The sequence below is a fragment of the Cetorhinus maximus genome, chromosome 1, assembly GCF_964194155.1.
Source record: "Cetorhinus maximus chromosome 1, sCetMax3.hap1.1, whole genome shotgun sequence".
NCBI classification, from domain to species: Eukaryota; Metazoa; Chordata; class Chondrichthyes; order Lamniformes; family Cetorhinidae; genus Cetorhinus; species Cetorhinus maximus.
The window spans coordinates 129,830,299-129,853,837 of record NC_135879.1 but is presented as its reverse complement, the minus strand read 5'-3'; the positions used below and the strand labels follow the sequence as shown (position 1 = coordinate 129,853,837).

The window sequence follows — 23,539 nt, the reverse complement described above, 5'->3', positions numbered from 1 at the left end:
TAAGGGTCTCAGTTGCCAGTGGGCCAGGAAGGTCAACCATGGGCCTTACCACCCAAAACTTAATTCTGGTGGAGGCTGGAGCAGTGGGGTTCAGGCATGCCACCATCCCGCTTAAGTAAAAACCCTTTTCACCTCCAAGCCTCCCACCAGCGAGAGCACAAGATTCCAGCCATTGACTCTATTGTGCACAGATAAAAAGACATTACCTGTTATCCACAGAGAAGGGCCATGATCATGGAAATTGTTACCACAAAGGTTACAGATTATTTCATTGAATAACACAAAATATTCCTTTAAAAGCATGGATTTTCCTATAGTAGTAATGCATTCAGTTTTCCTGATATATGGCACATAAACATTTTTAGGTTTTGCCTCAACTTGTTGCTAGAATGTACCTTAGAAGCATCATTTATATAATGTTGAATTTTTTTTTCTTATCACAGCATTGGATAACATAAGACATGGCTTAAGTCGACAGTCTAGCAGACACAGTCATAAATCTACATGTTCAGCCATTGTGTCCTCAAAGACTGGATTAAACAAAGGTGTGATTATGATTATTTACATGATCATGGTGTATAAAGTTTAACATTTCTTCCAAATGTATATTCTCTGTTACAACAAAAATGTGCATCAATGTAACCCATCACTATAGCTTCTTCTTTGGCTCAATGTTAATTTTTGTCTGATTCTGCTCACTGTTCCATTGGTGACTGTGCTTTCAGCTGCCTAGGCTCTATGGTCTGGAATTTCCTGACTAAACCTCTCCCCCTGTCTACCTCCCTGTGCTCCTTCAAGACTCTGGAATGTTTGACTGCATTAGAGATGCTGTGTAAATGAGAGTTGTTGTTGATTTCTAGATGTAATAGGACCCTCATTGGTATTTATGTGTAAGGCTCCTGGCCGAGTCTGGTTGGCACCTCATCTGTGACCAGAATCAATGCTGTTAAAATTGGAAATTGGCAAGAACAAAGCTGGAAATGGACCTGCTCCATTTTATATGCTCACCTGCTCTGTTTCCACTAGCAGAGTTGGAACATTTATCCCACCCCATCCCCTCAGTTTTCAGTAAATAGGGGTGAATTTATACCAAGTCTAAGTGTCATGAGAAGAGAATTACAAACATGGTTACATTTTATCTTAATGACTATTTTGCAGAATGCTTTTATCAGAGAATTCTAACTAATTTACTGTTTATGGTTTTCTCAAGGAAATAACTCATCAGAAAATCACATGGAACTGTCTGTAATACTTGAACATGAAAATACCCCATCCAATTATGAAGGTATTTTAGGAAGTAAAATGGAGTCTTCATCAAAGATTTCTGAGCAATGCGTTGGAAGGTATTCTGAATGTGTTTTCTATGTATTGTGTTCAGCAGAAATTGCTTGTGCCACACATTCCTCAGTACCACAAAGAAGCAGGAATTTATCTAAACATGGAATTCACCTGTTCAGCAATGAAGGTAATTTAATTGTATAAGCTCATTCTAGAAAGACAGATTCAAATAAACTCATTTGTACCCTGCTTCAAAGGATCCAAACAATTCAGTTTGTGGGATTTTGTTTTATTCAACCATGGGATGTGGGCATCGCTGTCTAGGCCAGCATTTATTGCCCATCCCTAGATGCCCTTGAGAAGATGGTGATGAGCTGCCTTCTTGAACTACTGCAGTCCATGTGGCGTAGGTACACCCACGATGCTGTTAGGGAGGGAGTTCCAGGATTTTGACCCAGTGACAGTGAAGGAACGGCGATATATTTCCAAGTCAGGATGGTGATTGGCTTGGAGGGGAACTTCAAGGTGGTGATGTTCCCATGTATCTGCTGCCCTTGTCCTTCTAGATGGTAGTGCTCGTGGGTTTGGAAGGTGCTGTCTGAGGAGCTTTAGTGAGTTCCTGCAGTGCAGTTTTTGGTTGGTACACACCCTGAAAGGCAAGAAGACTGCAGCCTTCAAGCATCTTTTGGACACAGTGGAGGCCTGCTGTGATGTCATCTACCCCCGCTCCGGCTGCAGGAGGGGCAGCTACATTACCACTATGGCTTGGTAGGCGATGACAGTGGTGATCAGTGCCAATGTTGTACAGAAGAGGTCGGCCATCCAATGCAGATGAAGGATGAATGATTTCATTCGTGCAGTCAGGGTATGGCAACCATATCATCACTCTAACCTCACATGCTCAAGCCCATCACACATTCACTGGCATCTCACTCACTGCCAGCTCAAGGGACATCACCACCCATTCTCACACACATACCCTCACATATCCATCTGATCTCATCTTCTTTGGAGACTGCCTCCTCAGCCTTAACCATCTTGATGCCACTTGCACAAATCAGCATATACCCCCACACACACCCTGGGATACCCTCCTTCCCCAGTACAGCTCTTGTCCTGCAGCCTCTTCCCTTGCCTGAGGCCACTTCTCCCCCTTCCCCAAGCAAGACCTTGCCTTGCAGCCATTGAAAAGCCACCCACATATGGCTGATCTGGTAGGTAGAGACCAACCAGTGAGCTCCCCTAAAAGTGATGTGGTGCTGTCAGTGAAGCCTGGCACTGATGACCGTGAGTGCTGCCTGAAGCAAACAAACCTTGAAGCCCTGAGCGATATGCAGCCCGCCAAGTGCCAGCCTTATATATGCTGTAGTGAAACATGTTGGCGTGTTTTCCCGCCGACGTGGGTGGACGATCCAGCGGTGGGGGATGAGTCTGGAGGGCTGGCCTTACAATGATATGCTGATGTATTACAGTGAGGTTCCCAATGTCCGATGGCAGGAAACGCGGCCCGCTATTGGCGGGCAGAGTGGACGATCGTAAACTGGTTTCACAGCGTCATGAAAACGATTCTTGGCCTTCTCACCATATTGTCTGCTCACGCCACTGAACATGTCCGACGCCAGCATGCATGGAAAATCCTTGCCACTGTGTGCCGGTGGTGGAGGGAGTGAATGATTGTGGGTGGGGTGCCAATCAAGCAGGCTGCTTTGTCCTGGACGGCGTCAAGCTTCTTGAGTGTTGTGGGAGCTGCACTCATCCAGGCAAGTGAGGAGTATTCCATCACACTTCTGATGTGCGACAGATGGTGGACAGGTGTTGGGGAGTCAGGAAGTGAGTTACTTACCACAGGATTCCTAGCCCCTGACCTGCTCTTGTAGCCACAGTATTTATGTGGCTAGTCCAGTTCAGTTTCTGGTCAATGGTTATCCCCAGGTTATTGATAGCGGGCGATTCAGTGATGGCAATGCCGCTGAATGTCAAGGGGGTGATGATTGATTTCTCTCTTGTTGGAGATAGTCATTGCCTGGCACTTGTGTTGCATGAATGTTACTTGCCACTTGTCAGCGCAAGTCTGGATATTGTCCAGGTTTTGCTGCATTTGGACATGGACTGCTTCAATTTATGAGGAGTTGCGTATGCTGCTGAACGTTGTGCAATCATCAGCGAACATTCCCACTTCTGACCTTATGATGGAAGAAAGGTCACAGATGAAGCAGCTGAAAATGGTGTTGGGCCTAGGACACTACCCTGAGGAACTCCTGCAGTGATGTCCTGGAACTGAGATGATTGACCTTCAACAACCACAGCCGTTTCCATCTGATTCTGAGATTCAAATTACAACCAACGTCAGATGCATTAGAGAGGAAGGAGACATCCTCCTCTAAGCCATCAGTGAGTTGTACTCATACTTGATAGTCAGTCCACATGTGAGCAATTGTTTTCTTATCATAAGGCTACAGGCTGGTTTCAAGTAAGAAGTACTGGCATCAATATCTGTCATTTGGGACTTGTGGGCCAAATGCATCCTGACACAGGCGGAAAAGGTACCATATGCTAAACAACTTCAATAAATGGCATATAGAGATGGCAGAAATACAGGTTACCTTGAAGAAGCCATGTACTCCCTTCCCAATGGTAATTCATCCCTCCACTAGGCTACCATGGATGGGATAAATTTATCTGCACACTGAAGATGCGTATCACTGCACTCCCCTCACCACCACCCCCTCAACTCCCTCACAACAAGGAATCATATCTAAATTCTAGATAAATATTAAAAGGCACTTCCCTTTATTTCAGAATTAACGTGAGGGTAAAACATCAGAAAACACCTCAACTGCCACCAGCACTTAAAATAATATCAGTTTTAAAGTCTAGACATGTGAAAGGTATAAGGTGGGGGTTTCAGATAAAGCTCTGACACTAATGGTGCATTGAAGGGAGGAGGGATGTCTATGTGGCCAGAGATGAACTGAGTAGATGGGAGCATAAGGCTGCAGGAAATTCAAAAGATGGAGTGAGTGAGGTCATGGAGAGATTTAAAGATGATAGAGAGGAATTTAACTTCAATGCGAGGTGAAGTGTAGCCTTTGTAGATTAGTGAGGACAAGGTTTTGAGTTCAAACAAATTGTAATTTATGCAGGAAGGTGGAGTTGAGGTAGAAGATCAGTGATGATCTTGTTAAATGGCAGAGCAGGCTCAAAGGGCTAAATGGCTCACTTCAACTCCTGTTTCATATGTTCTTATGTACATTTTAAAATCTAATATAGAACTACTACTTGAAAACAATCAGCCCTATTCTTCAGATAATGAAACCATTTACATTTAACCTTCACGTTAATCTGTTTTTGAGTTTCAACCTACAATAATCAAATTTTCAATCTAAAATAATGATTTGCAAAACAACTCTTTCATGAGGTGTCCTTTCACCAGCACCAGCCAACATTTACACCCAGGTATTTACATTGTTACCCAAGATGGTGGTTTTAATCATATTCTGCTTATCAATACTTACTGTATTACTACAGCACTCAGACTCTTGGAATTCAATCATAGTGTTGTCAGTAGAGAAGCTTGGGTGATGATGATAGTCTCCACAACTTTGTTACAAGTGTGCAAAAGCTTATGTGAGTAAAAGGCCAAGCACATTTTACACTCTGTCAAAGGAGGAAGTGAGAGAAATTTTCTTCATCTTTGTGGTCAATTACAGAGTTGAGATCCTATTTCTACCCTTATTTGCCAGAAGGCAGGCTGCACCAGGCACAGTACATGACCCAGCCCACCAAATCCACGTGGTCCTTACTTTGGACAAGTGTAGTAGACCAGACATTGTGCACTTTGGTGCCAAACATAGAGGGCCAAAACTCCAATAAGTACTTCTTGCAGATTATCTTTATGTTTAATTTCTTTTGAAAATCCACATTAACTTAGAATGATTTGCACTTCAGAGGCTGTATAGTTTTTAACATTTTGTTGTAAGACCTTGCAGGTAATGCTCCATTAAGCTAGGGTTTGTGTGGTCACTCTTTTTAGAACAAACAAAAAAACTTTATTGACATAGCACCTCGTCTTGTCCCTGGGCCAGTGTTTCACTTAATTTTAGAATGTAGATATTGTTAGTATGTAGGTGAACACACTAGCTAATTTATATGCTGCAATGAGAAGAATAACTTATTAATGCGTTTTTAAGTGGTGTTGAATAATGGAAGATTTTTGGCTAAGACACTAAGATCCCTACTCTTCTTTGAATGGTTCCATGTAATCTTTGACAAGCAGTCAACAAACGACCCACTATTGATGTCTAAACAAACTGATTCTTTGTTCAAACTCCAAGGAGACCCCCATTGACCGACATCAGTGAATAATGTTTGGAAAACAGAACTGTTTCAAGTTGCAGACATCTTTATTTTTAATCTCTCTCAAGAAATAATTTAAAGTTTCCATCACACATCTTACCAAATTACAGCAGGAGCAGCTCCAAGGAAATTCCCAGTGCATGATTAGAACATAAGCAATAGGAGCTGGAGTATGCCATTCAGTACTTTGAGCTTGCTCCACCATTTAATAAGACCATGACTGAACTTTTGCATCAACTCCACCTTTCTGCCCTATCCCATATTCTTTGATTCCCTTAATTCCCAGAAATTTATTGATCTCTATCTTGAACATACTCAGCGACTGGGTAGAGAATTCCAAAGATTCACAATCCTCTGTGTGAAGGATTTTCTCCTCACTTCAGTCCTAAATGGCTGACCCTTATCCTAAGTCTATGAATTCTAGCTCTAGATGCTCCAATGCAAATTAACCAGACTTGAAAAAGTTTCTTATTGCCTCTAGCTGGGGGAGAGGATGCAAGGACACCTGAATGTGGAAAATCTGGAATGAGGGGAGAAGTTCTTTATTTCTAACATATTATTACCCATTTTTGTTTTATCAAGGAGTTCCTTTTATTACATCACTGCCCAATAGGTCAAAATGACAAAACAGTGACAGTGCTTCAACAGATGAATACACAAATGTTTACTGTGAAATAAATGAAACCTCATTCACGCATCATCATCCTTCGGGTATTGAATCTGTTGAACATTTTCTTTAAATTCCTTGAATTTTGGGTCCCTTATGTATTTTAATCTAAAGGTTAACTAAAGAGGCATCTTACAGCAACCAAAAGATATGTGGTTAAATGCAGAAATCCAAGTTGTTCTTTCAAATGCATCATTCTTTCAAAAGTTTCCCGAGAACAGCATCTTGCCATCTAATTCACCATTCAAAAGTATTGAAAAGCATGATGTTGTACCTCATTGCCTTGGACTGACAAGGAAAAGGTTTGTCATTGTTCATTACAGTCTAAGTATCCTTTTAATGGCTTGGTAAGTCTTAATTACTGCCAAGAAACTTCACTGGCACTGCAAATGAACTTTTGCAAGTCTGGAATCTCATTCCTTCAACTTTTAATTATTATTGGAATTTTAAAAAAAATTATATATTTTATTCTGCCTTCTGTCTCTTTTATCACTCTATCTTAACCTAATCTTTATTTCCTCTATATTTTGTTTTCTGCATCTGATTTGACATTGAATTAAATGTTCTAACTGACTTCCTGGTTTAGACTTCGCTCTGCTCAGTGATGGTCCCTCAATCTGATTTGTTAAGGAGATACTTGGTTATTTGCCCTATTTACACAGACCTCTGATGTCCTGTAGAAGGTGAAGCACTGCTTGACTGTTTAACAACAATAAAGGTGGAATTTTATGGTTACCTGCCAGCAGGTTTGCAGGTGGGCAGTGCCTGTAAAATTCCTTGGATAACCTACCCATCACCCTTCATCCCAACTTGTTTGCAATTTTACGGTGAACAAGTGAGGCTGAGGCCAGCCCCCCTGCTCTTCCCCAATTGAGGCCCTGAGTGGGCAATTAATGACCGTTTAAGGGATGTTTCCTACCCAGCCTCAACTTTTAAGCAGGTGGGAGCAGTTCCGCACCAGCAGGAGGTGCCTGAAAAGTCACTCCGCTCAGGCTTTGGTTGGGAAAGGGATGGGAATGTGCCTCCATAAACAGCCTCCTTTAAACAAGATCATCACACCACCCTCACTACCTGAAAGGGTGGTGGAGGCAGAAACCCTCATAACGTTTAAGAAGCATTTAGATGTGTACTTGCAATGCCATGGCATACAAGGCTATGGGCCTAGTGCTGGAAAATGGGATAGTTAGGTACTTGTCTGAATGGCGCAGACTCGATGGGCCGAAGGGCCTTTTTCTGTGCTGTAGAGCTCTGTGACTCTATGACCCACCCCATGGGTCCTCCCATTCCCTCGGCCACTCCACTAAGAACTCCTGACCCCCTCTGCCCAACTGTCAGGCATCTGTTCCCCACCCTGAGACCTCCACACTTACCTCGTCCTGGACTCTGATGACTGCTTGTAGTCTCAGTCCTGGTTACTGCAGATTCTGCTGCTGCTGGGACTAGAGAGCCCAACAGTCAGATTGGCCAGCAGCTCTCTGAGGCAAGACATCCTCCCGAGTGAGGGGGGGAGGTCCCATGTCCAGTCACTTAATGCTCGTTGGAGTATGAATTGGCTGTGGGGTAGCCAGCATCGGTGGGGATGCTTTCCCTGCCAATTCTTTGGGTGATAGGGTGGGACACACCAATAAATGAAAAATCCTGGCCTAATTTACTGTGAAAGTCCCACAGGAAGTCTATGGAGATGTTCAAGTCTAAGGAACATCTCCACTCAGAGCAAAATCCAGCCTCTTTGAAATGCGCATAAAGCTGACTGAAGTTCAAGCCAATGGAATGAAAGCACATTTAATAACATGATATTGATCTCCTTAATTAGTAATGAAATTGACATCTGTTTAGAATTTATTGCAAATTAATTTCACAAAATATTACAATCTTGAATCATAGAATGGTTACAGCACAGAAGGAGGTCATTTGGCCCGTCATGTCTGTGCTGGCCTCTGAAGAAGTAACATATGCTATACTAAGGCAAATGTAAGGCTGGGAAAGTTCTAGAAAAATAGTGCAACTCAAAAGCTCCAGTTTACCTTACCATTTTTAACAACTCTTGTTTTTAAGAATGCACCCGTCTATTAAAAAGAGGTCTGAATAAATTGTGCAAATTAAACTTTATATTACGTCTCGATAATAGATTTTTACATACAATTTACATGATTGAAGTAATTCGATCTTTGGGAAACTTGGAGGCTGTGCTGATCCCACTACAGAATACAACTGTTGTATTTTTATCTTGCTGATATCTTTATATTTAATTTTATATATCCTCTGGAGTTAGCTATTAAGCCCTTACTGATGGCAATATTTTATCATTTACAATGCCACAATAATTATCTCAAACCCATGGGACATATGGAATGACAATTTGTGTGCATAAATGAATGCTTTCTGTTTGGAATGCAGCATTGATTCCAGTTGTTACAATGAACATGTGAGAAAACACAATCTTCAAATTACACTAACTTTTATTATGTAGGTGAACACTCAAACCAACAGGAAGCCCCTGTGTATCTCAATGAAATTCAGCAAGAAGGAAGCAGAAGGCAATCGTCAGGTCGTGTGGCCTGTTCCAGACAAAGTCAGCTTACGGTGCCAATCATCACGTATCAAGGTAATTCAAAAGCTAAAGCTGTAGGACTGACCAGAGTCTTCAAGTAAAATCAATTATTCATAACTATACATATTTTTCTTAAAAGGCAAAATAATCTACAACTGATTCATGATAATTCACTCATTGCACCATCCTGTGCAAATAATTTTTTCAAATTAGGTACTCAGTGAGGTACTGAGCTGAGCTACTGTCCTGGATTTTTGCCAAGTCAGGAAGGCTTGGGAGCCCTTTAAGAATGGCAGCCGGAACCCGATTCCACTGTTCCAGATTCAATTCCTACGGCTTCTGATTTTCTGCAGTGCCTTTTAAGGCCACATGCTGGTTCAGGTCAAAACTCCGCACCCTGCACTCCCAACCTGGCTGGCTCCATTACGGGAATAAGTACGCCCTACTCCTCTGCTATTTTCGTGGAGTTGGGCCAGGTTTTCAATAAGTCGTGGTTCATGGTACCTCAGAAGTGTCATGATTCTTAGTCTGCATGAAAGAGTCATTTGAAAGGCAAGTTCAAACGGTCCTCCTCATGCCCCCTGCCAAGGTATACCATCCAAACACCCCCTATGGCCCCTGATGCCCTCCATGCCATGGTATTTCCCCAGCCCTTTGTAGCCCCTCATGTCCCCATGCCTAGGTATGTCCCCACTCACCCCCATGATTCCTCATGCCCCTGATGCCAAGGTATACCTCCTAAGGCCCTCCCAAGCAACCCCAATGACCCCTCATGCCCCCTATGCCAAGCTGTGGTACTTCCATGCCCAATTACTCACTATACAATGTATGGGACCAATAAACCCTATAGTGATAACAGAATGTGTAAAACAAAGCTTTAAAAAGGTCATCCATTCATAACCTTGCACTATGTCAAAAATGCCCTTTTACTACAAGGCAATAAAAGTGTCAATCACCAGACCCTTTAAAATATCAATAGCAGAAACTGCAATCACTTGAAACACCTTAACCTTGTGTAAATAAACATTGTGCAATTAACAACAGAGATTAGCAAGCCAGAGCTGTCTATCAAGCACGGTTTTCTCTGGGACTCAGGTATTTCTGGGGCTCAGCCTCATTATGTATTCTTGGCTGAGAGCCTGGGCATCCAGAGAAAATATTGCATGATTAACAGCTCTGGATCTCTGATCCCTACTGTCAATTTCACAATGTTTATTCACACATGATAAAGAGGTTTCAAGGGCTTTCAGTTTGAGCTATTGAAACTTTAAAGTGTCTGGATGATTAACACTTTTATTGGGCTATAATAAAAAGGAGCTGTTTCTACGAAAGTAGAAAGTCATCAATGAATTACTGTTTTAAAAGATTTTTTTCCATATCCTGTTGTCACTATAGGGTTCATTGCTTTTATATAGTGTATTGTGGGTCAATGGGCATGGACGTATCATACTTTGGCATGGGGGCATGAGGGGCCATAGGGGTTTTTTGTGGGGCATAGCTCAGCATGGGGGGTCATGAGGAGCTAAGGGGGTGGGTGGGTGGCTTGAGGTGGCATGGACATGGAATTGGGGGGGGGATGGTGTGTGGGGGTGAGTGGATATGAGGGGTGAGGGCTGGGGAGCCTTTTTGTTTTTTATTTTAACTGGGGAGCAGACCCCGACAGTACCGAGGCAGACCTTTTAAACAGCCCACTCCTGCAGATGGCAGCCCTTTCTTTAGCTTGGTATCAATTTTTGTTTGTTGTGCTCACTGACAGAGACAGAACCATGGAATTTTGCTCTTGTACATTTATGGTTTTTTTGAGGAAGTAACAAACAACATGGATAAAAGGGAACCTGGAGATGTGGTATATTTGGATTTCCAAAAGGCATTGGATAAGGTGCCATAACAAAGGTTACTGCACAAGATAGGACCTCTTGGTGTAGGGGGTAACATATTAGCATGGATAGAAGATTTGTTAGCTAACAACAAAGCAGAGAGTAAGGATAAATGAGTCATCTTTGGGTTGGCAAGCCGTAACTAGTGGAGTGCCACAGTGCTGGGGCCTCAACTGTTTATAATCTACATTAATTTCTTGGATGAAGGACTGAGTGTATGGTTGCTAAATTTGCTGATGACCCAAAGATAGATAGAACAGTAAGTTGTGAAGAGGATGTTTAGGGCTATAACTTCCGGGGAGTGGCAATCACAGTCAGATTGCCACTCTGTTTCTAGTTACATTGAAATGCAGCTACACCTTTCTCGCCTGACCTTCCGACTCAGGCAAAATGAGGAAAGTGCTTAGCAGCAGGTTCCAAGGCCTTCTGTCAAGTGCAGGAGAGTCAAGGGTAAGGAAGACACATCCCCTTTTTTACGGCACTAGCTTCCATAAGGCAGTTAGGTTTAAAGGTCCAGCTCTTTGAGAAGCCAGGGAGAAGGTAAGCGTGTAAAGTAAGTGGGTGGGATGATGCGAGGACTGTTGGAGGGGGTCCGGTTGGGGATATTGGTGGGAGTCGTGTTTTGGGGGGGTCGGGTGGTCAGTGGGGGAGGGGTGTCAGGGGAGTGGTTTGGGTGGTTAGTTGTGGGGGGTGGTCATGTGGCCAGTGGGAGGGTTGGGTGGTCAGTGTGAGGGAAATTGGGTGATCAGTGGAGGGGAGGGTCAATAGTGGGGGGCATCGGGTGGTCAATGGGGGGTAGTCGAGGAGGTAGCCAGGGGTCTCGTGGAGGGTGTTGGGGGCGTCAGTACTATATCTACCCAGGAGTTAGAAGTGGTTTTAATTCTTCTTACTTTTTCTGGGTAACTATCTCTGTAAGCCAGTTGGAACATTCGAAAACTGCGATTGAAATTGGAGTATCGGATGATTCCCAGTGCAGGGTAAATGCTCAACAGAAGTTTGAACTTCCCGGGCAATTGCCTTGCAATCCTTACCCGGGGACCTCCAGGGTGGGTGATGCTCCCTCAGTGCATCTTTGGCGTACCTTCCTCAGCTACGACGCCCTTGAGATCAGAGGTTATGGACTTAAGAGTCTGCAAAGGAATATAGATAGGTTAAGTGAGTGGGCAAAATTTTGGTAGACGGAGTATAATGAGAAAATGTGAACTTGCCCACTTTGGCAGGAAGAATAGAAAAGTAGAATATTACTTAAATGAAAAAGATTGCAGAACTCTGTGGTACAGAGGGATTTGGATGAACTTGTACATGAATCACAAATGTTAGTATGTAGGTACAGCAAGTAATTAGGAAGGCAAATGGAATATTGCTGTTTATTGCAAGGGGAGTGGAATATAAAAGTAGGGATGTTTTGCTACAGTTGTACAGAGCGTTGGTGAGACCATATCTAGAATACCAAATACAGTCTTGGTGTCCTTACTTAAAAAAAGATATAACTGCATTTGAAGTAGTTCAGAGAAGCTTCACTCAACTGATTCCTGGGATGAAGGAGTTACCTTATGCAGAAAGGTTGGACAGGTTAGGCCTGTATCCATTGGAGTTTAGAAGAATGAGAGAGGTGATCTTATTGAAACATAAGATCCTGAGGGGACTTGACACAATGAATGCTGAGAGGATGTGTCCCCTTTTGGGACAGGCTAGAACTAGGAGGCACAGTTTAAAAATAAGGGGGCCTCCCATTTAACATGGATTTGAGGAGAATTTTTTTCCCTCAAATGGTCACTTGTCTTTGGAACTCTCTTCCCCAGAGAGCTGTGGAGGCAGGGTCATTGAATACTTCTATGGCTGAGTTAGACAGATTCTTGATTGACAAGTGAATCAAAGGGTATAGGGGGTAATCATCTACCCACTTCTGAACAAATATCAGTCTGATTCCAAACATAAACAGAAAATTCTGGAAAAACTCAGCAGGTCTAGCAGCATCCGTGGAGAGAGAAACAGAGTTAATGTTTCGAGTCCATATGACCCTTCTTCAGTCTGATTCCCTTCTGAAGGTGGCAGCTGACCTTAAATGAATTACCTTGCCCACAATTCTGGCCCACATGTCAATTTTCCAATGTGGGGAGAGAAGGTTTTACTAATCTCGAAAGTTGCTTGAGGCTTTTGATGATGAACCGGACAAATTGCCAAATCATGCCATGACTTTTTTTCTTTCCAGTGACAGCATGAAGTGACACCTACATTTTTTCCAAATTTCATCGACCATAATCAAATCTATCTACTCTAACTCACCCTTTGCTGAGATGATCATTTTTGATGACATTAATGTTTGTTGTCAGTAAGGGCACCACTTCTGAAATGGTTGAGCTTGTACTAATGCTATTATGAATAATCCTGAATAACCCATCAGTCAACTAGCCTGTATCCTGATAATTTATCCGATTTGCTGGACCTTTTCCTAACTTCCAATCTTACCATTATTTGGAGGCTGGTTATCGCATGCTGGTGGGGCAGGGCAGAGAGAATTTTATTCTACATCCAAAGCATGTTATACCTCGCCTAGAATTGTTTGAAGTTTGTTTGTGTTGTGCCCGTTTTTCAGGCAAAAAGCAATGCCAAAGAGTTCAATATGGTATGCATTTGCTCATTCCATGCTGGACTGCACTGTATCGGTGAGGGTGCCCTGCACTCATTTTGAGCATCTGCCTGAAACAGGTCGTAGGCCTATTATCTATGCAAATTGGAGACCTGATGTCTCTTTCAGATTCCGATTTGAAATTGAACTGTGAATGACAGCTTTTTCCAGCATGCAGTAGCCAAACAAGCACTGTTTAAAGGGATTGAGCGATCCAGATTACAACTGTACAACTGCCTGCCACTGCCCGGTCTCCTTCTGCTATGCTTGAGATAATTTCACTCCCACCCTCGCATGATGAGCAAGTTGCCTCTGGGGTCATGACTAACACATGCAGCTTGCCTCTGCTATACAAATGAGGCTGATGGATTGATATCCTGTTGTCCTGCTATCAGCCCTTTTAAGCATGTGCAATGGGCCCTGTGTTTGGGTTGTGGATGATTCTGTGCGATCAAATTTCGTGTCACGGTTGCCTAAATTCTGAAATAGCTAGATTTTCTGGGGCTATTAATCCTCAGCTTGATTGGCACATTTCTTTTAAGACTTCCATTAATGTCAATAACTTTAGCATTGAGCTCCCAAATTGTTTTAATGTGTATCCATTTTTAGTGAACTTGAAATATGACAGTAGGCAAACTGTTATCACAATCTATAATGCATTACTTTTCAACACTTTAAGGAATATGTGATCCTGTCCAACCATATGGTAATATGCAACAGCCAAACAGTGAGGACACTCCAGGACATGAATATGAAAACTTTCTGGATCTTGCAGCATGTGAGTTGATTTGTTAGGACTTAATAAAAATTATATTGCCTATGAACAATATTTTTTTTCACTTCAACTACATAAGAAGTAATATTGAAGGTATGACACATTGAATGAGAGTAAAGGGTGAACACTGCTAGAGCCCTGTTTGTTCAGCTGTGTTTTTCCAGCTAGGAAAGAATTTTAAAAGGCGGGGGTGCGCAGTGGGGGCAGTCAGGAAGCCAACTGCCGCCTGCGATCGGGCCCATGGACAATTTCATGCAGGCGGGCCAATTAAGGCCCGCCCTGCGTGGATCACGAGTGGCAGCGCTGATGGCTGCCTGTGCAGACACAGACATAGACACAGAGATGCCTCAGGGAGATTGTAACGCTGTGTAAAAAAACTAATGAAGAGAATAAAAGTTTAATAAAACATGTCCCCTCATGTTTTTAATTCAAAAATAAAGTTTTTATTTAATGTTCATTTGCTTTAGGTAACCTCAATCCACTCATGGATGAGATTTCCTAAAAAATGTAAAGGCCGCTTGGCCTTTTCGCCTGCCCACCAACCCTTAGGTTGGACGAGCAGCGTAAATTTGAATTTAATTAGATTGTTAATGGCCTTAATATGCCTTTTAACTATTGGCAGACGTGAAGCCAATTCCGGCGTGTGCCCACCGAACGAAATATCGCGAGACTGTGTGATGGCGTCAGGACGCACGCCCAACATCATAGCGTGTCATTTTAGGCTCGGGCATGTCAGATGCGCGCCCGCATGCCGAGAGGAATATTCTGCCCCATGAACAGAGCTCAGCTGTCATCCTAGAACATCCACGTAATCTGAAGACTAGGGGACCTAGAACAGTGCAGTGTTAATGCATGATAATTTTTACAGCATTTAGGAGTTATTTTTGTAAATGAGAATGCAATGTCCTCCTTCACTTACCCAAACAGAATTAAAGCTTAGTAAAGTTGCAGTACTGTAAACTGCTTGCTACCCTTTGCCCCATGTATTGATTTTCCTCCCTGCTGCCCATCTTTCTTCCTTCAATCTGGAGACCAGGACATTCACTGGGAAATAACACTAAAGCTGGTGTCCATGCTGCATATGATCTGCGTATTTGTGCTTGAAACACTGCTGAGACTTTGTGCACTACCCCATGAGATGGAGCTCTCCCTGTGCCCTGCAACATATTGCTCTACCTCAGGAATCAGCTGAGAACTGGCAACACTCACCTAAACAGGCCAGCTAAATTTCAATATCAAATCTTCTGTAATCTTGGCACAACTTGAGGAACATGGGCCATGATTTTATATTGGTTGGGAGGACTTGGCGGGATCGGATGAGAGTGATCACAGAGCCGACTGCTGCCTGCGATCGGCTTGGCACTGCAATTTCACATGGGTGGGTCAATTAAGGCCTGCCTAGCATGGATCACAAGTGGTAGCACTGAGCACTACCTGTTTCGGGCAGGGGGTGGTGGAGAGAGAGTCGGGTCCAGTGCGTGAAAGAGCTCTTCATTCTCCCTGAGGCACGGAGCTGCCTCAGGGAGACTGAAGCGCTTTTTAAAGAAATTATTAAAATGTCTAAAAATTTAATGAAACATGCCTCCTCATGTGATGGTGTCACATGAGATGGGACATGGTTTTATTTTCAAAATAAAGTTCTTATATAATCAGTATTGGCTTTAGGAAACCTCAACCCGCTCGTGGATGAGGTTTCCTAAAAAACGTAAAGGCTGCTTGGCCTTTTTGCCTGCCCACCAACCATTAGGTTGGAAGGGCAGCATAAATTTGGAGTTAATTAGTATGGTAATGGCGACTCCAGCATGCGCCCACCGAACAAAATATCGCAAGACAGCGCGATGATATCGGGACGCATGCCTGATGTCATCATGTGTCATTTTACTTCCCGGTGTGTCAGGCCCGCCCCGCACGCGGAATGTAAAATTCTGCACACGAAATAATGTATATTCCTGAGAACAGATATGTTTTCTGCACTAGCATCACTAGCATCATCAGTACTGAGAAACTGCAGCATAGGTCATGCAGATTACAGGTTCGGATAAAATGTTTTTATACTTTTCTTTTGTTGAAACATAAAAACATGATGAACACTAGAATCAGACAATTACTTTCATCTCATATTCTGTGAAAGTGGATGTTTTTAAAAAAATATTTTAGGGAATATGGTGGTATTCTGAAAAGAAGGGTGTGTGTTTGTATGTGTGTATGTGTGTGTGCGCAGGCATGCATGCGTGTGTAATTAAACTGGGAGAAGGCTAGTGAAGATAGCTTGTCTGTGGGAGCATAGTGATGAAACGTAAACGTTGCTAGATGTATGCATTTGTAATGAGAGGCTATGGTGAAGTTGAGTGGACAAGTAAATAAGTTGGTTTTTAAAATTTGCATTAGGTGATAGGTATGGACTTGACTTTTTAGCTGTCAAATTTCAAAGGAGGTTTAGAAGTGATAAGGGACTTTTATAACTTACAGAAGTTTAATAGGTAAACAAAGGAAGGTTATTAAATTTTATTTGACCCACAAGTGGAGGCAATCATAAAACATGAAAGATTTTTATATTTTGGAAAAATTGAGTTCAAAGATGTAGTTAGGACAATGAAATCTAAGATCAAAGCAGAAAAGGATATTAAAGGAAAGGTGTTTAGTTGAGTTGAGGTGGCTGTGTGGAGGAGATGTCCTGAGACCAGCTCTGTGCTGTGAAAAGTTGTGAATTTGAATCAGCTATCCAGTTTCAAGCCAGAAAAGTCTTTATTTTTAGAAAGCAGTCTGTTTCTGAATTTCCTTCACATTTCCACAGCAGAGTGGAAGAGAGTGAGAAGTTGTGTGGTATACTTTATAAAGTAGCAGCAGTTTTTGCCTTGTGTAATATCACTGGATTTTTATAGTTAAAAATCTATAAGGGATCTGTTGCCAAGTCGTTTACACTGTGAAGCCTCTGCGAGTCTGAGAGCATCATGGATAGCACGTTTAGAGAGGTGGTCACACCGCAGATGAAGGGACTTGAGGAAGGAAGGGAATGGGTGACCAGCAGGCAGTCCAAGAGAAACAGGCAGGTAGTTCAGGATCCCCTGGGGTCTTGCTCGCAAATCGGTATTCCGTTTTGGAGGCTAATGAGGGTGCTGGTTCCTCCAGGTAGTGCGGACAGAGCCAAGCTTCTGGCACCATAAGCAACCTGTCTGTACAGGAGGGGAGGAAGGGAGGAAGAGCAATAGTAATAGGGGATTCGATAGTTAGGGGAACAGCTGGGTGCTACTGTGGCCATCAACGTTACTCCAGGATGGTATGTTGCCTCCCTGATGCCAGGGTCCGGGATGTCACTGAACGGCTGCAGGGCATCCTGAAGGGGGAGGGTGATAAGGCAGATGTCATGGTACATGTTGGTACCAATGACATAGATAGAAAGAGGGATGAGGTCTTGCATCAAGAATTCAGGGAGTTAGGCAGTAGACTAAAAAGCAAGACCTCTCAGGTTGTAATCTCTGGATTACTCCCAGTGCCACGTGCTAGCGAGCTCAGAAATAGGAGAATAGCGCAGATGAATACGTGGCTTAAGAGTTGGTGCAGGAGGGAGGGTTTTAGATTCCTGGATCACTGGGACCGTTTCTGGGGAAGGTGGGACCTGTACAAGTGGGATGGTCTACATCTGAAAGAGAGCGGGACTAGAGCGGGACTAACATCCTTGCGGGCGGGTTTGCTATTGCTGTTGGGAGGAGTTTAAACTAATTCGGCAGGGGAGGGGACACAGAACGTTAGCAGAATAGGGACACATCATAATACAGTAAAACAGTCAAGTCAGAGCGAGTACAGCTACATTAAGCTTCAAGGGAGTAAAGCAAGACTGGATGGCCTCTACTTTAGTGCCAGGAGTATTACAGGTAAAATGGATGAGTTAAGGGTGAGGATTGACGCGTGGAATTGTGATATAGTAGCCATCACTGAGACATAGTTGAAGGAAGGGCAGGATTGGCAGCTCAACATTCCGGGATAATGAATCTTCAGGCGAGACAGGGGAGGGGGTAAAAGAGGAGGAGGCATTGCATTATTAGTTAAGGAGTCAGTTACTGCAGTAAGGAGAGAAGATATCTTGGAGGGGGCATCGAATGAAGCTTTGTGGGTAGAGCTTAGGAATAAAAAAGGGGCAGCCACATTGTTAGGTGTTTATTATAGACCCCCAGATAGTCAGAGAGAAATTGAGGAGCAAATATGTGCACAATTTGCGGAGGTGTGTAAAGACAATAACAATTGGGTAATTATATCACGTGATTTCAACTTTCCCAACATTAATTGAAATAGACATAGTGTTAAGGGCTTGGATGGAGTGGATTTCTTGAAATGTGTACAGGAGAACTTTTTAGATCAATATGTAAAGGGTCCAACAAGGGACGGCGCAGTGCTGGACCTAATTCTGGGGAATGAAGTCGGACAGGCGGCTGAGGTGGTGGTGGGTGAGCATTTTAGCGATAGTGACCACAACATGGTACAGTTAAAGTTTGTTATGGACAAAGAAATAGACAAGTTGCAAAAAAATGTTTTGGATTGGGGGAGAGTGGATTTTAATAAAATAAGGCAGGATCTGTCCAAGGTAGGCTGGGAACAGTTACTTGTGGGGAAATCTACAGAGGAGCAGTGGGGGGTGTGTTCAAAAAGGAAATGGGGAGGGTACAGGCTCAACATGTTCCCTCTCGGGTGATAGGAAGGAGTAACAAGCCCAGAGAACCATGGATGACCAGAGATGTTCAGGTTACGATGAGAAGGAAAAGAGAGGCTTTTAGCAGGGACAAGGGAAGCAAATCAGCAGAGGCATTAGTGGAGTACAGAAAGTGCAGGGTGGATCTTAAGAAAGCAATTAGTAGAGCAAAGAGGGGATATGAGAAAGCTCTGGCTGGTAAAAGTAGGGAAAATCCCAAGATATTCTATAAGTATATCAATGAGAAGAGGATAACCAGGGAAAGTGTAGGGCCCATTAGGGACCAAGGGGGAAATCTATGGGTGGAGCCAGAGGACATCGCTAGAGTGTTGAATGAATACTTCACATCCGTTTTTACCTAAGAGAATGAGGATGAAGGTATCGAACTTGGGGAGAGAGACTGCAAGGTTCTTAAGCAAATTGATATAGGGAGTGACAAGGTATTGGAGGTGTTGGCAGGCTTAAAAGTGGACAAATCTCCAGGTCCAGATGATTTGTGTCCCAGACTGCTGAGGGCTGCAAGGGAGGAGATCGCAGGGGCTCTGACCCAAATTTTTAATTCCTCTCTGGCCACGGGGGGAGGTGCCAGAGGACTGGAGAACAGTTAATGTGGTTCCGCTATTTAAGAAGGGTTGTAGAGATAAGCCAGGGAACTACAGGCCAGTGAGTCTCACGTCAGTGGTAGGGAAACTATTGGAGAAATTTCTGAAGGTGAGTATCTCTCTGCACTTGGAGAGGCAAGGTTTGATCAGGGATAGTCAGCATGGCTTTGTCAGAGGGAGGTCATGCCTAACAAATTTGATTGAATTTTTTGAGGAGGTGACCAGGTGTGTAGATGAGGGTAGTGCAATTGATGTAGTTTATATGGATTTCAGCAAGGTCTTTGACAAGGTCCCACATGGGAGATTTATAAAGAAGACAAATGCACATGGGATACAGGGTAATTTGATAAGGTGGATTCAAAATTGGCTTAGTTGTAGGAGGCAGAGGCTGATGACAGGAGGATGCTTTAGTGACTGGAAGCCAGTGTCCAGTGACGTACCACAGGGATCTGTGCTGGGTCCCCTATTATTTGTCATTTATATAAATGAACATAGATGACTATGTGGGGGATGGGATTAGTAAGTTTGCAGATGACACAAAGATTGGCTGGGTGGTTAACAGTGAGGTTGAGTGTCTTGGGCTACAGGAAGATATAGACGGGATGGTCAAATGGGCAGATAAGTGGCAGATGGAATTTAACCTTGAAAAGTGTGAGGTGATACACTTTGGAAGGAGTAATTTGACAAGGAAGTATTCAATGAACAGCATGACACTAGGAAGTTCTGAGGAACAAAGGGACCTTGGTGTGTGTGTCCATAGACCTCTGAAGGCGGAGGGGCATGTTAGTGGGGTGGTGAAAAAGGCATATGGGACACTTGCCTTTATCAATCGAGGCATAGATTACAAAAGTAGGGAGGTCAAGTTGGAGTTGTATAGAACCTTGGTGAGGCCACAGGTGGAGTAGTGTGTGCAGTTCTGGTCGTCACATTATAGGAAGGATGTGATTGCACTGGAGTGGGTGCAGAGGAGATTCACTAGGATGTTGCCTGGAATGAAACATTTAAGTTATGAAGAGAGGTTGGATAGACTTGGGTTGTTTTCGTTGGAGCAGAGAAGACTGAGGGGCGACCTGATCAAGGTGTACAAGATTTTGAGGGGCATGGACAAGGTGAATAGGGAGCAGCTGTTCCCCTTAGTTGAAGGGTCAGTCACAAGGGAGCATAAGTTTAGGATGAGGGGCAGGAGGTTTAGGGGGAATGTGAGGAAAATCTTTTTTACCCAGAGGGTGGTGACGGTCTGGAATGCACTGCCTGGGAGGGTGGTGGAGGCGGGTTGCCTCACATCCTTTAAAAAGTACCTGGATGAGCACTTGGCACGTCATAACTTTCAAGACTATGGGCCAAGTGCTGGTAAATGGGATTAGGTAGGTAGGTCAGGTGTTTCTCATGTGTTGGTGCAGACTCGATGGGCCAAAGGGCCTCTCCTGCACTGTGTGATTCTGTGATTCTGTTTACTTATGTGTTTTGACCAAGTGGGTTTTTTGGGGGGAATGTTTTGTAAGACTGTAGTAACTATGTCATTTTAATCTTATGTGTTTGTGTTCTTTTCTTCTTATTAATAAATCTTTTAATTTTAAAATCCTAAAAATGTTACTGGGATTCTATTCTTTTGGGATGAATAGTTTTCCCCTTGTTTTCAAAATACAAAAAAAAGAGTTATGATCAGTAAGACAAGTTTCCCTCTGGGATTTGGCTTGCTCAGTGAATAATATCGGCTGTGGTCGTAACATATTGAAAATACTTTAACGTAAATGATGGGAAAATTGCTGGAATTAATCATCAGAGGCAGTAAGTGAGCACCTATAAAGCTACAAGCTGAGAAAGGAGAAATAGTGTAGCTTTCTGAAAGGTTTTCAACAGGGCAGAATTTTACGGACCCTGCCGGCGGGTTTTCAGGTAGGTTGGGGGGTGGGGGGGGTGGGGTGGGGGTCTGTAAAATTTCCTGGGTGGCCTGCTCACTGCCCTCCTGCTCACCCTTGACCTGTCTACAATTTTAGGTGGGGTGTGCGAGATTGGCGTTAGGAGTTCAGGGCCAGGAGTGTTAAATCACTGTGGGGCTGCTGGGATCAGGGTTGCATTTCCTGCTGACTCTGGTGGTGGAGTGGGAAACCCCACCATCTTAAATATCCTGCCCATGGTTGTTTGCTCATTCATTTTAATGGATCCTGGTGGGTTTTGACTGTTTCTTGATATAAGTCCCCAACAAGTATGACTCCCCATTGGAGGGGAAAACTCATAAAATTACTTCTGTTACCTGATGTTTTTGGGTTAAGCCAAAGAACTGTAAGGATCTGGTAAGTTCAGATGTTCAAAAGTTGGTAAATACTCACTTGAAAAGTAAAGGACATGGAGAAGTGACAGATAATTTAGATTAAATATATAAAGCAGCCAAAAAATAAGCAAAAATGGTAATGGGCCAAATGGCATACTCTCAATCTTGTGTCATTTCGAAAATTGGAACAAATATTTGGCAATGAATATGAAACAACTTTCTCCTGCATTACTACAGCGTCTCCACTTCAGAAGTATTTCATTGGCTGTAAAGAACTTTGATATCTCTGGTGGTCATGGAAAGTGCTATATAAATGAGAACCTTTATTTCCTCTTTTGATCATCAAGCTGTGTCATCATTTGGCTCTTTGTCGGTGCAGACCAGTAATGTTGCTGCAGCAGCTGGAAATGAAAACCATCTGGTACTCACTTCAGATGAGTGGGCTACTCCTGTCAGTTGTTACTTTGACCCATAATCAGCTGGTCGCATGAACTGATGGTGTTTTATCCCCTCTGCAGGCGCTCCAGTTCTCCATCGTGATCACAGCCACAGCACTAACACAAAAGGAAAGAGAAAAATCATATGTTTGTGAGAACAGCATTCCTCAAGTGAAATCTCCATGCCAGTGATTCTATTTTAAGAGTGTTCTACTCCGATTCTACTGTTGATACTAAGGCTGAAAAATGGAGACTTATTTTACAATGTAAATTGTGTTTAAAGTATGCAGGTTCTGGAACAGGATTCAATTAAGGTTTAAGCAGATTTGTTAATACTTAATAATTCATAAATATATGTGTATTAGTCAGTGATGGGACTTATGTTTCATTATTATGGGTTTCATAATAACATTTTACCTTATAATTGGAGAAAGTTCCAGACAACAGATTCTTTATACATGGTTTTAAGTCTCAAGATACAAATATTGTGATTTTACTGTGAGATTATTAAAGCCTATTGAAATAAAGCAGTTAGAGCAACAGGAATAGAATGAGGGGGCACCAAATAATCATATGACTTATATACTTGGCTTGATTCTAAAATCCCACACTTTCATTGGGAAGCTGCCATTGGGAAATTGCAACCTCACACCCCATTGTTTCCAGTTCTTAATTTTAATGATGCTTCTTCTTGGTGTATCTGAGTTAAATAGCAGGTTTATCCTGTTAGCATGGACAGGGTGGCGGTTGAGGGCATGAGGCTGTGAGCAAGGTGACAAAGGATGTAGATGGAGAGAGCATGTTATTTACTTTTCACTTCAGTTTTCCTCAGTTCTTATTCTCTCCTGCCAGGCACCTTCTGAGAGTATAGATATCCCCAGAACTTTGTCAAGAACATAAAATGATCAATTCAAAACCATTTGTTCTATTGAATGTGCCTATACTGGCTCTTTGCTTGAGAAATCCAACTTATCCCACTGCCCAGCCCTGTGTCTTCCTCTACTTCAAATAGTATTCAATTTTCCTGTTATGGGAATGTGCTAAAAAATATATAAATTGTTTATCTGACTGGATTTTAAAAAAACGGAGCCCTCTAAAGATATTGGAAACTACCCACACTGTTGCAATACACAGTCACGTTCCACCAAGTGGGATGCGAATAAAGGACACTCAACTCCCTGAGGAGTGTGAAAGACACCATCTCCTGTTGGTTTCACATTATCCTAAGACTTTTCAAATGCTTCTGAGGCAAGACATCAAAATGCAGCTACTGTTCTAAAAATAATGACTACAGCAGACATGGACTGATAGAATTTCTCTGGAATATACAGCCAGCCTACTTACCAAGCAGGAGAGGGAGAGAACAAGGGACAATGCTGTGGTGAAGTAGGCTACTGAAGCTGTGTGCACT

At 43.0% G+C, this 23,539-nt stretch overlaps 1 protein-coding gene across 8 annotated transcripts in view; it reads left to right on the top strand.

The window, feature by feature from the left end:
- LOC144683384 (uncharacterized) overlaps nucleotides 1–23,539 on the top strand; it is a 110,981-nt gene that overhangs the window by 87,048 nt on the left and 394 nt on the right. For 3 of the 8 annotated variants that reach the window (XM_078546360.1, XM_078546341.1, XM_078546402.1), the window contains exons 8-12: nucleotides 444–545; nucleotides 1,211–1,285; nucleotides 1,379–1,465; nucleotides 6,217–6,345; nucleotides 8,772–8,892. In XM_078546360.1, the coding sequence (XP_078402486.1) occupies nucleotides 444–545; nucleotides 1,211–1,285; nucleotides 1,379–1,465; nucleotides 6,217–6,257 (305 nt within the window). In that variant the 3' untranslated portion in view covers nucleotides 6,258–6,345; nucleotides 8,772–8,892. Of the gene's footprint in view, nucleotides 1–443; nucleotides 546–1,210; nucleotides 1,286–1,378; nucleotides 1,466–6,216; nucleotides 6,346–8,771; nucleotides 8,907–14,037; nucleotides 14,137–22,209; nucleotides 23,509–23,539 lie in introns of those variants that run through there. The other 5 variants (XM_078546350.1, XM_078546367.1, XM_078546394.1 and 2 more) reach the window with 5 other exon arrangements.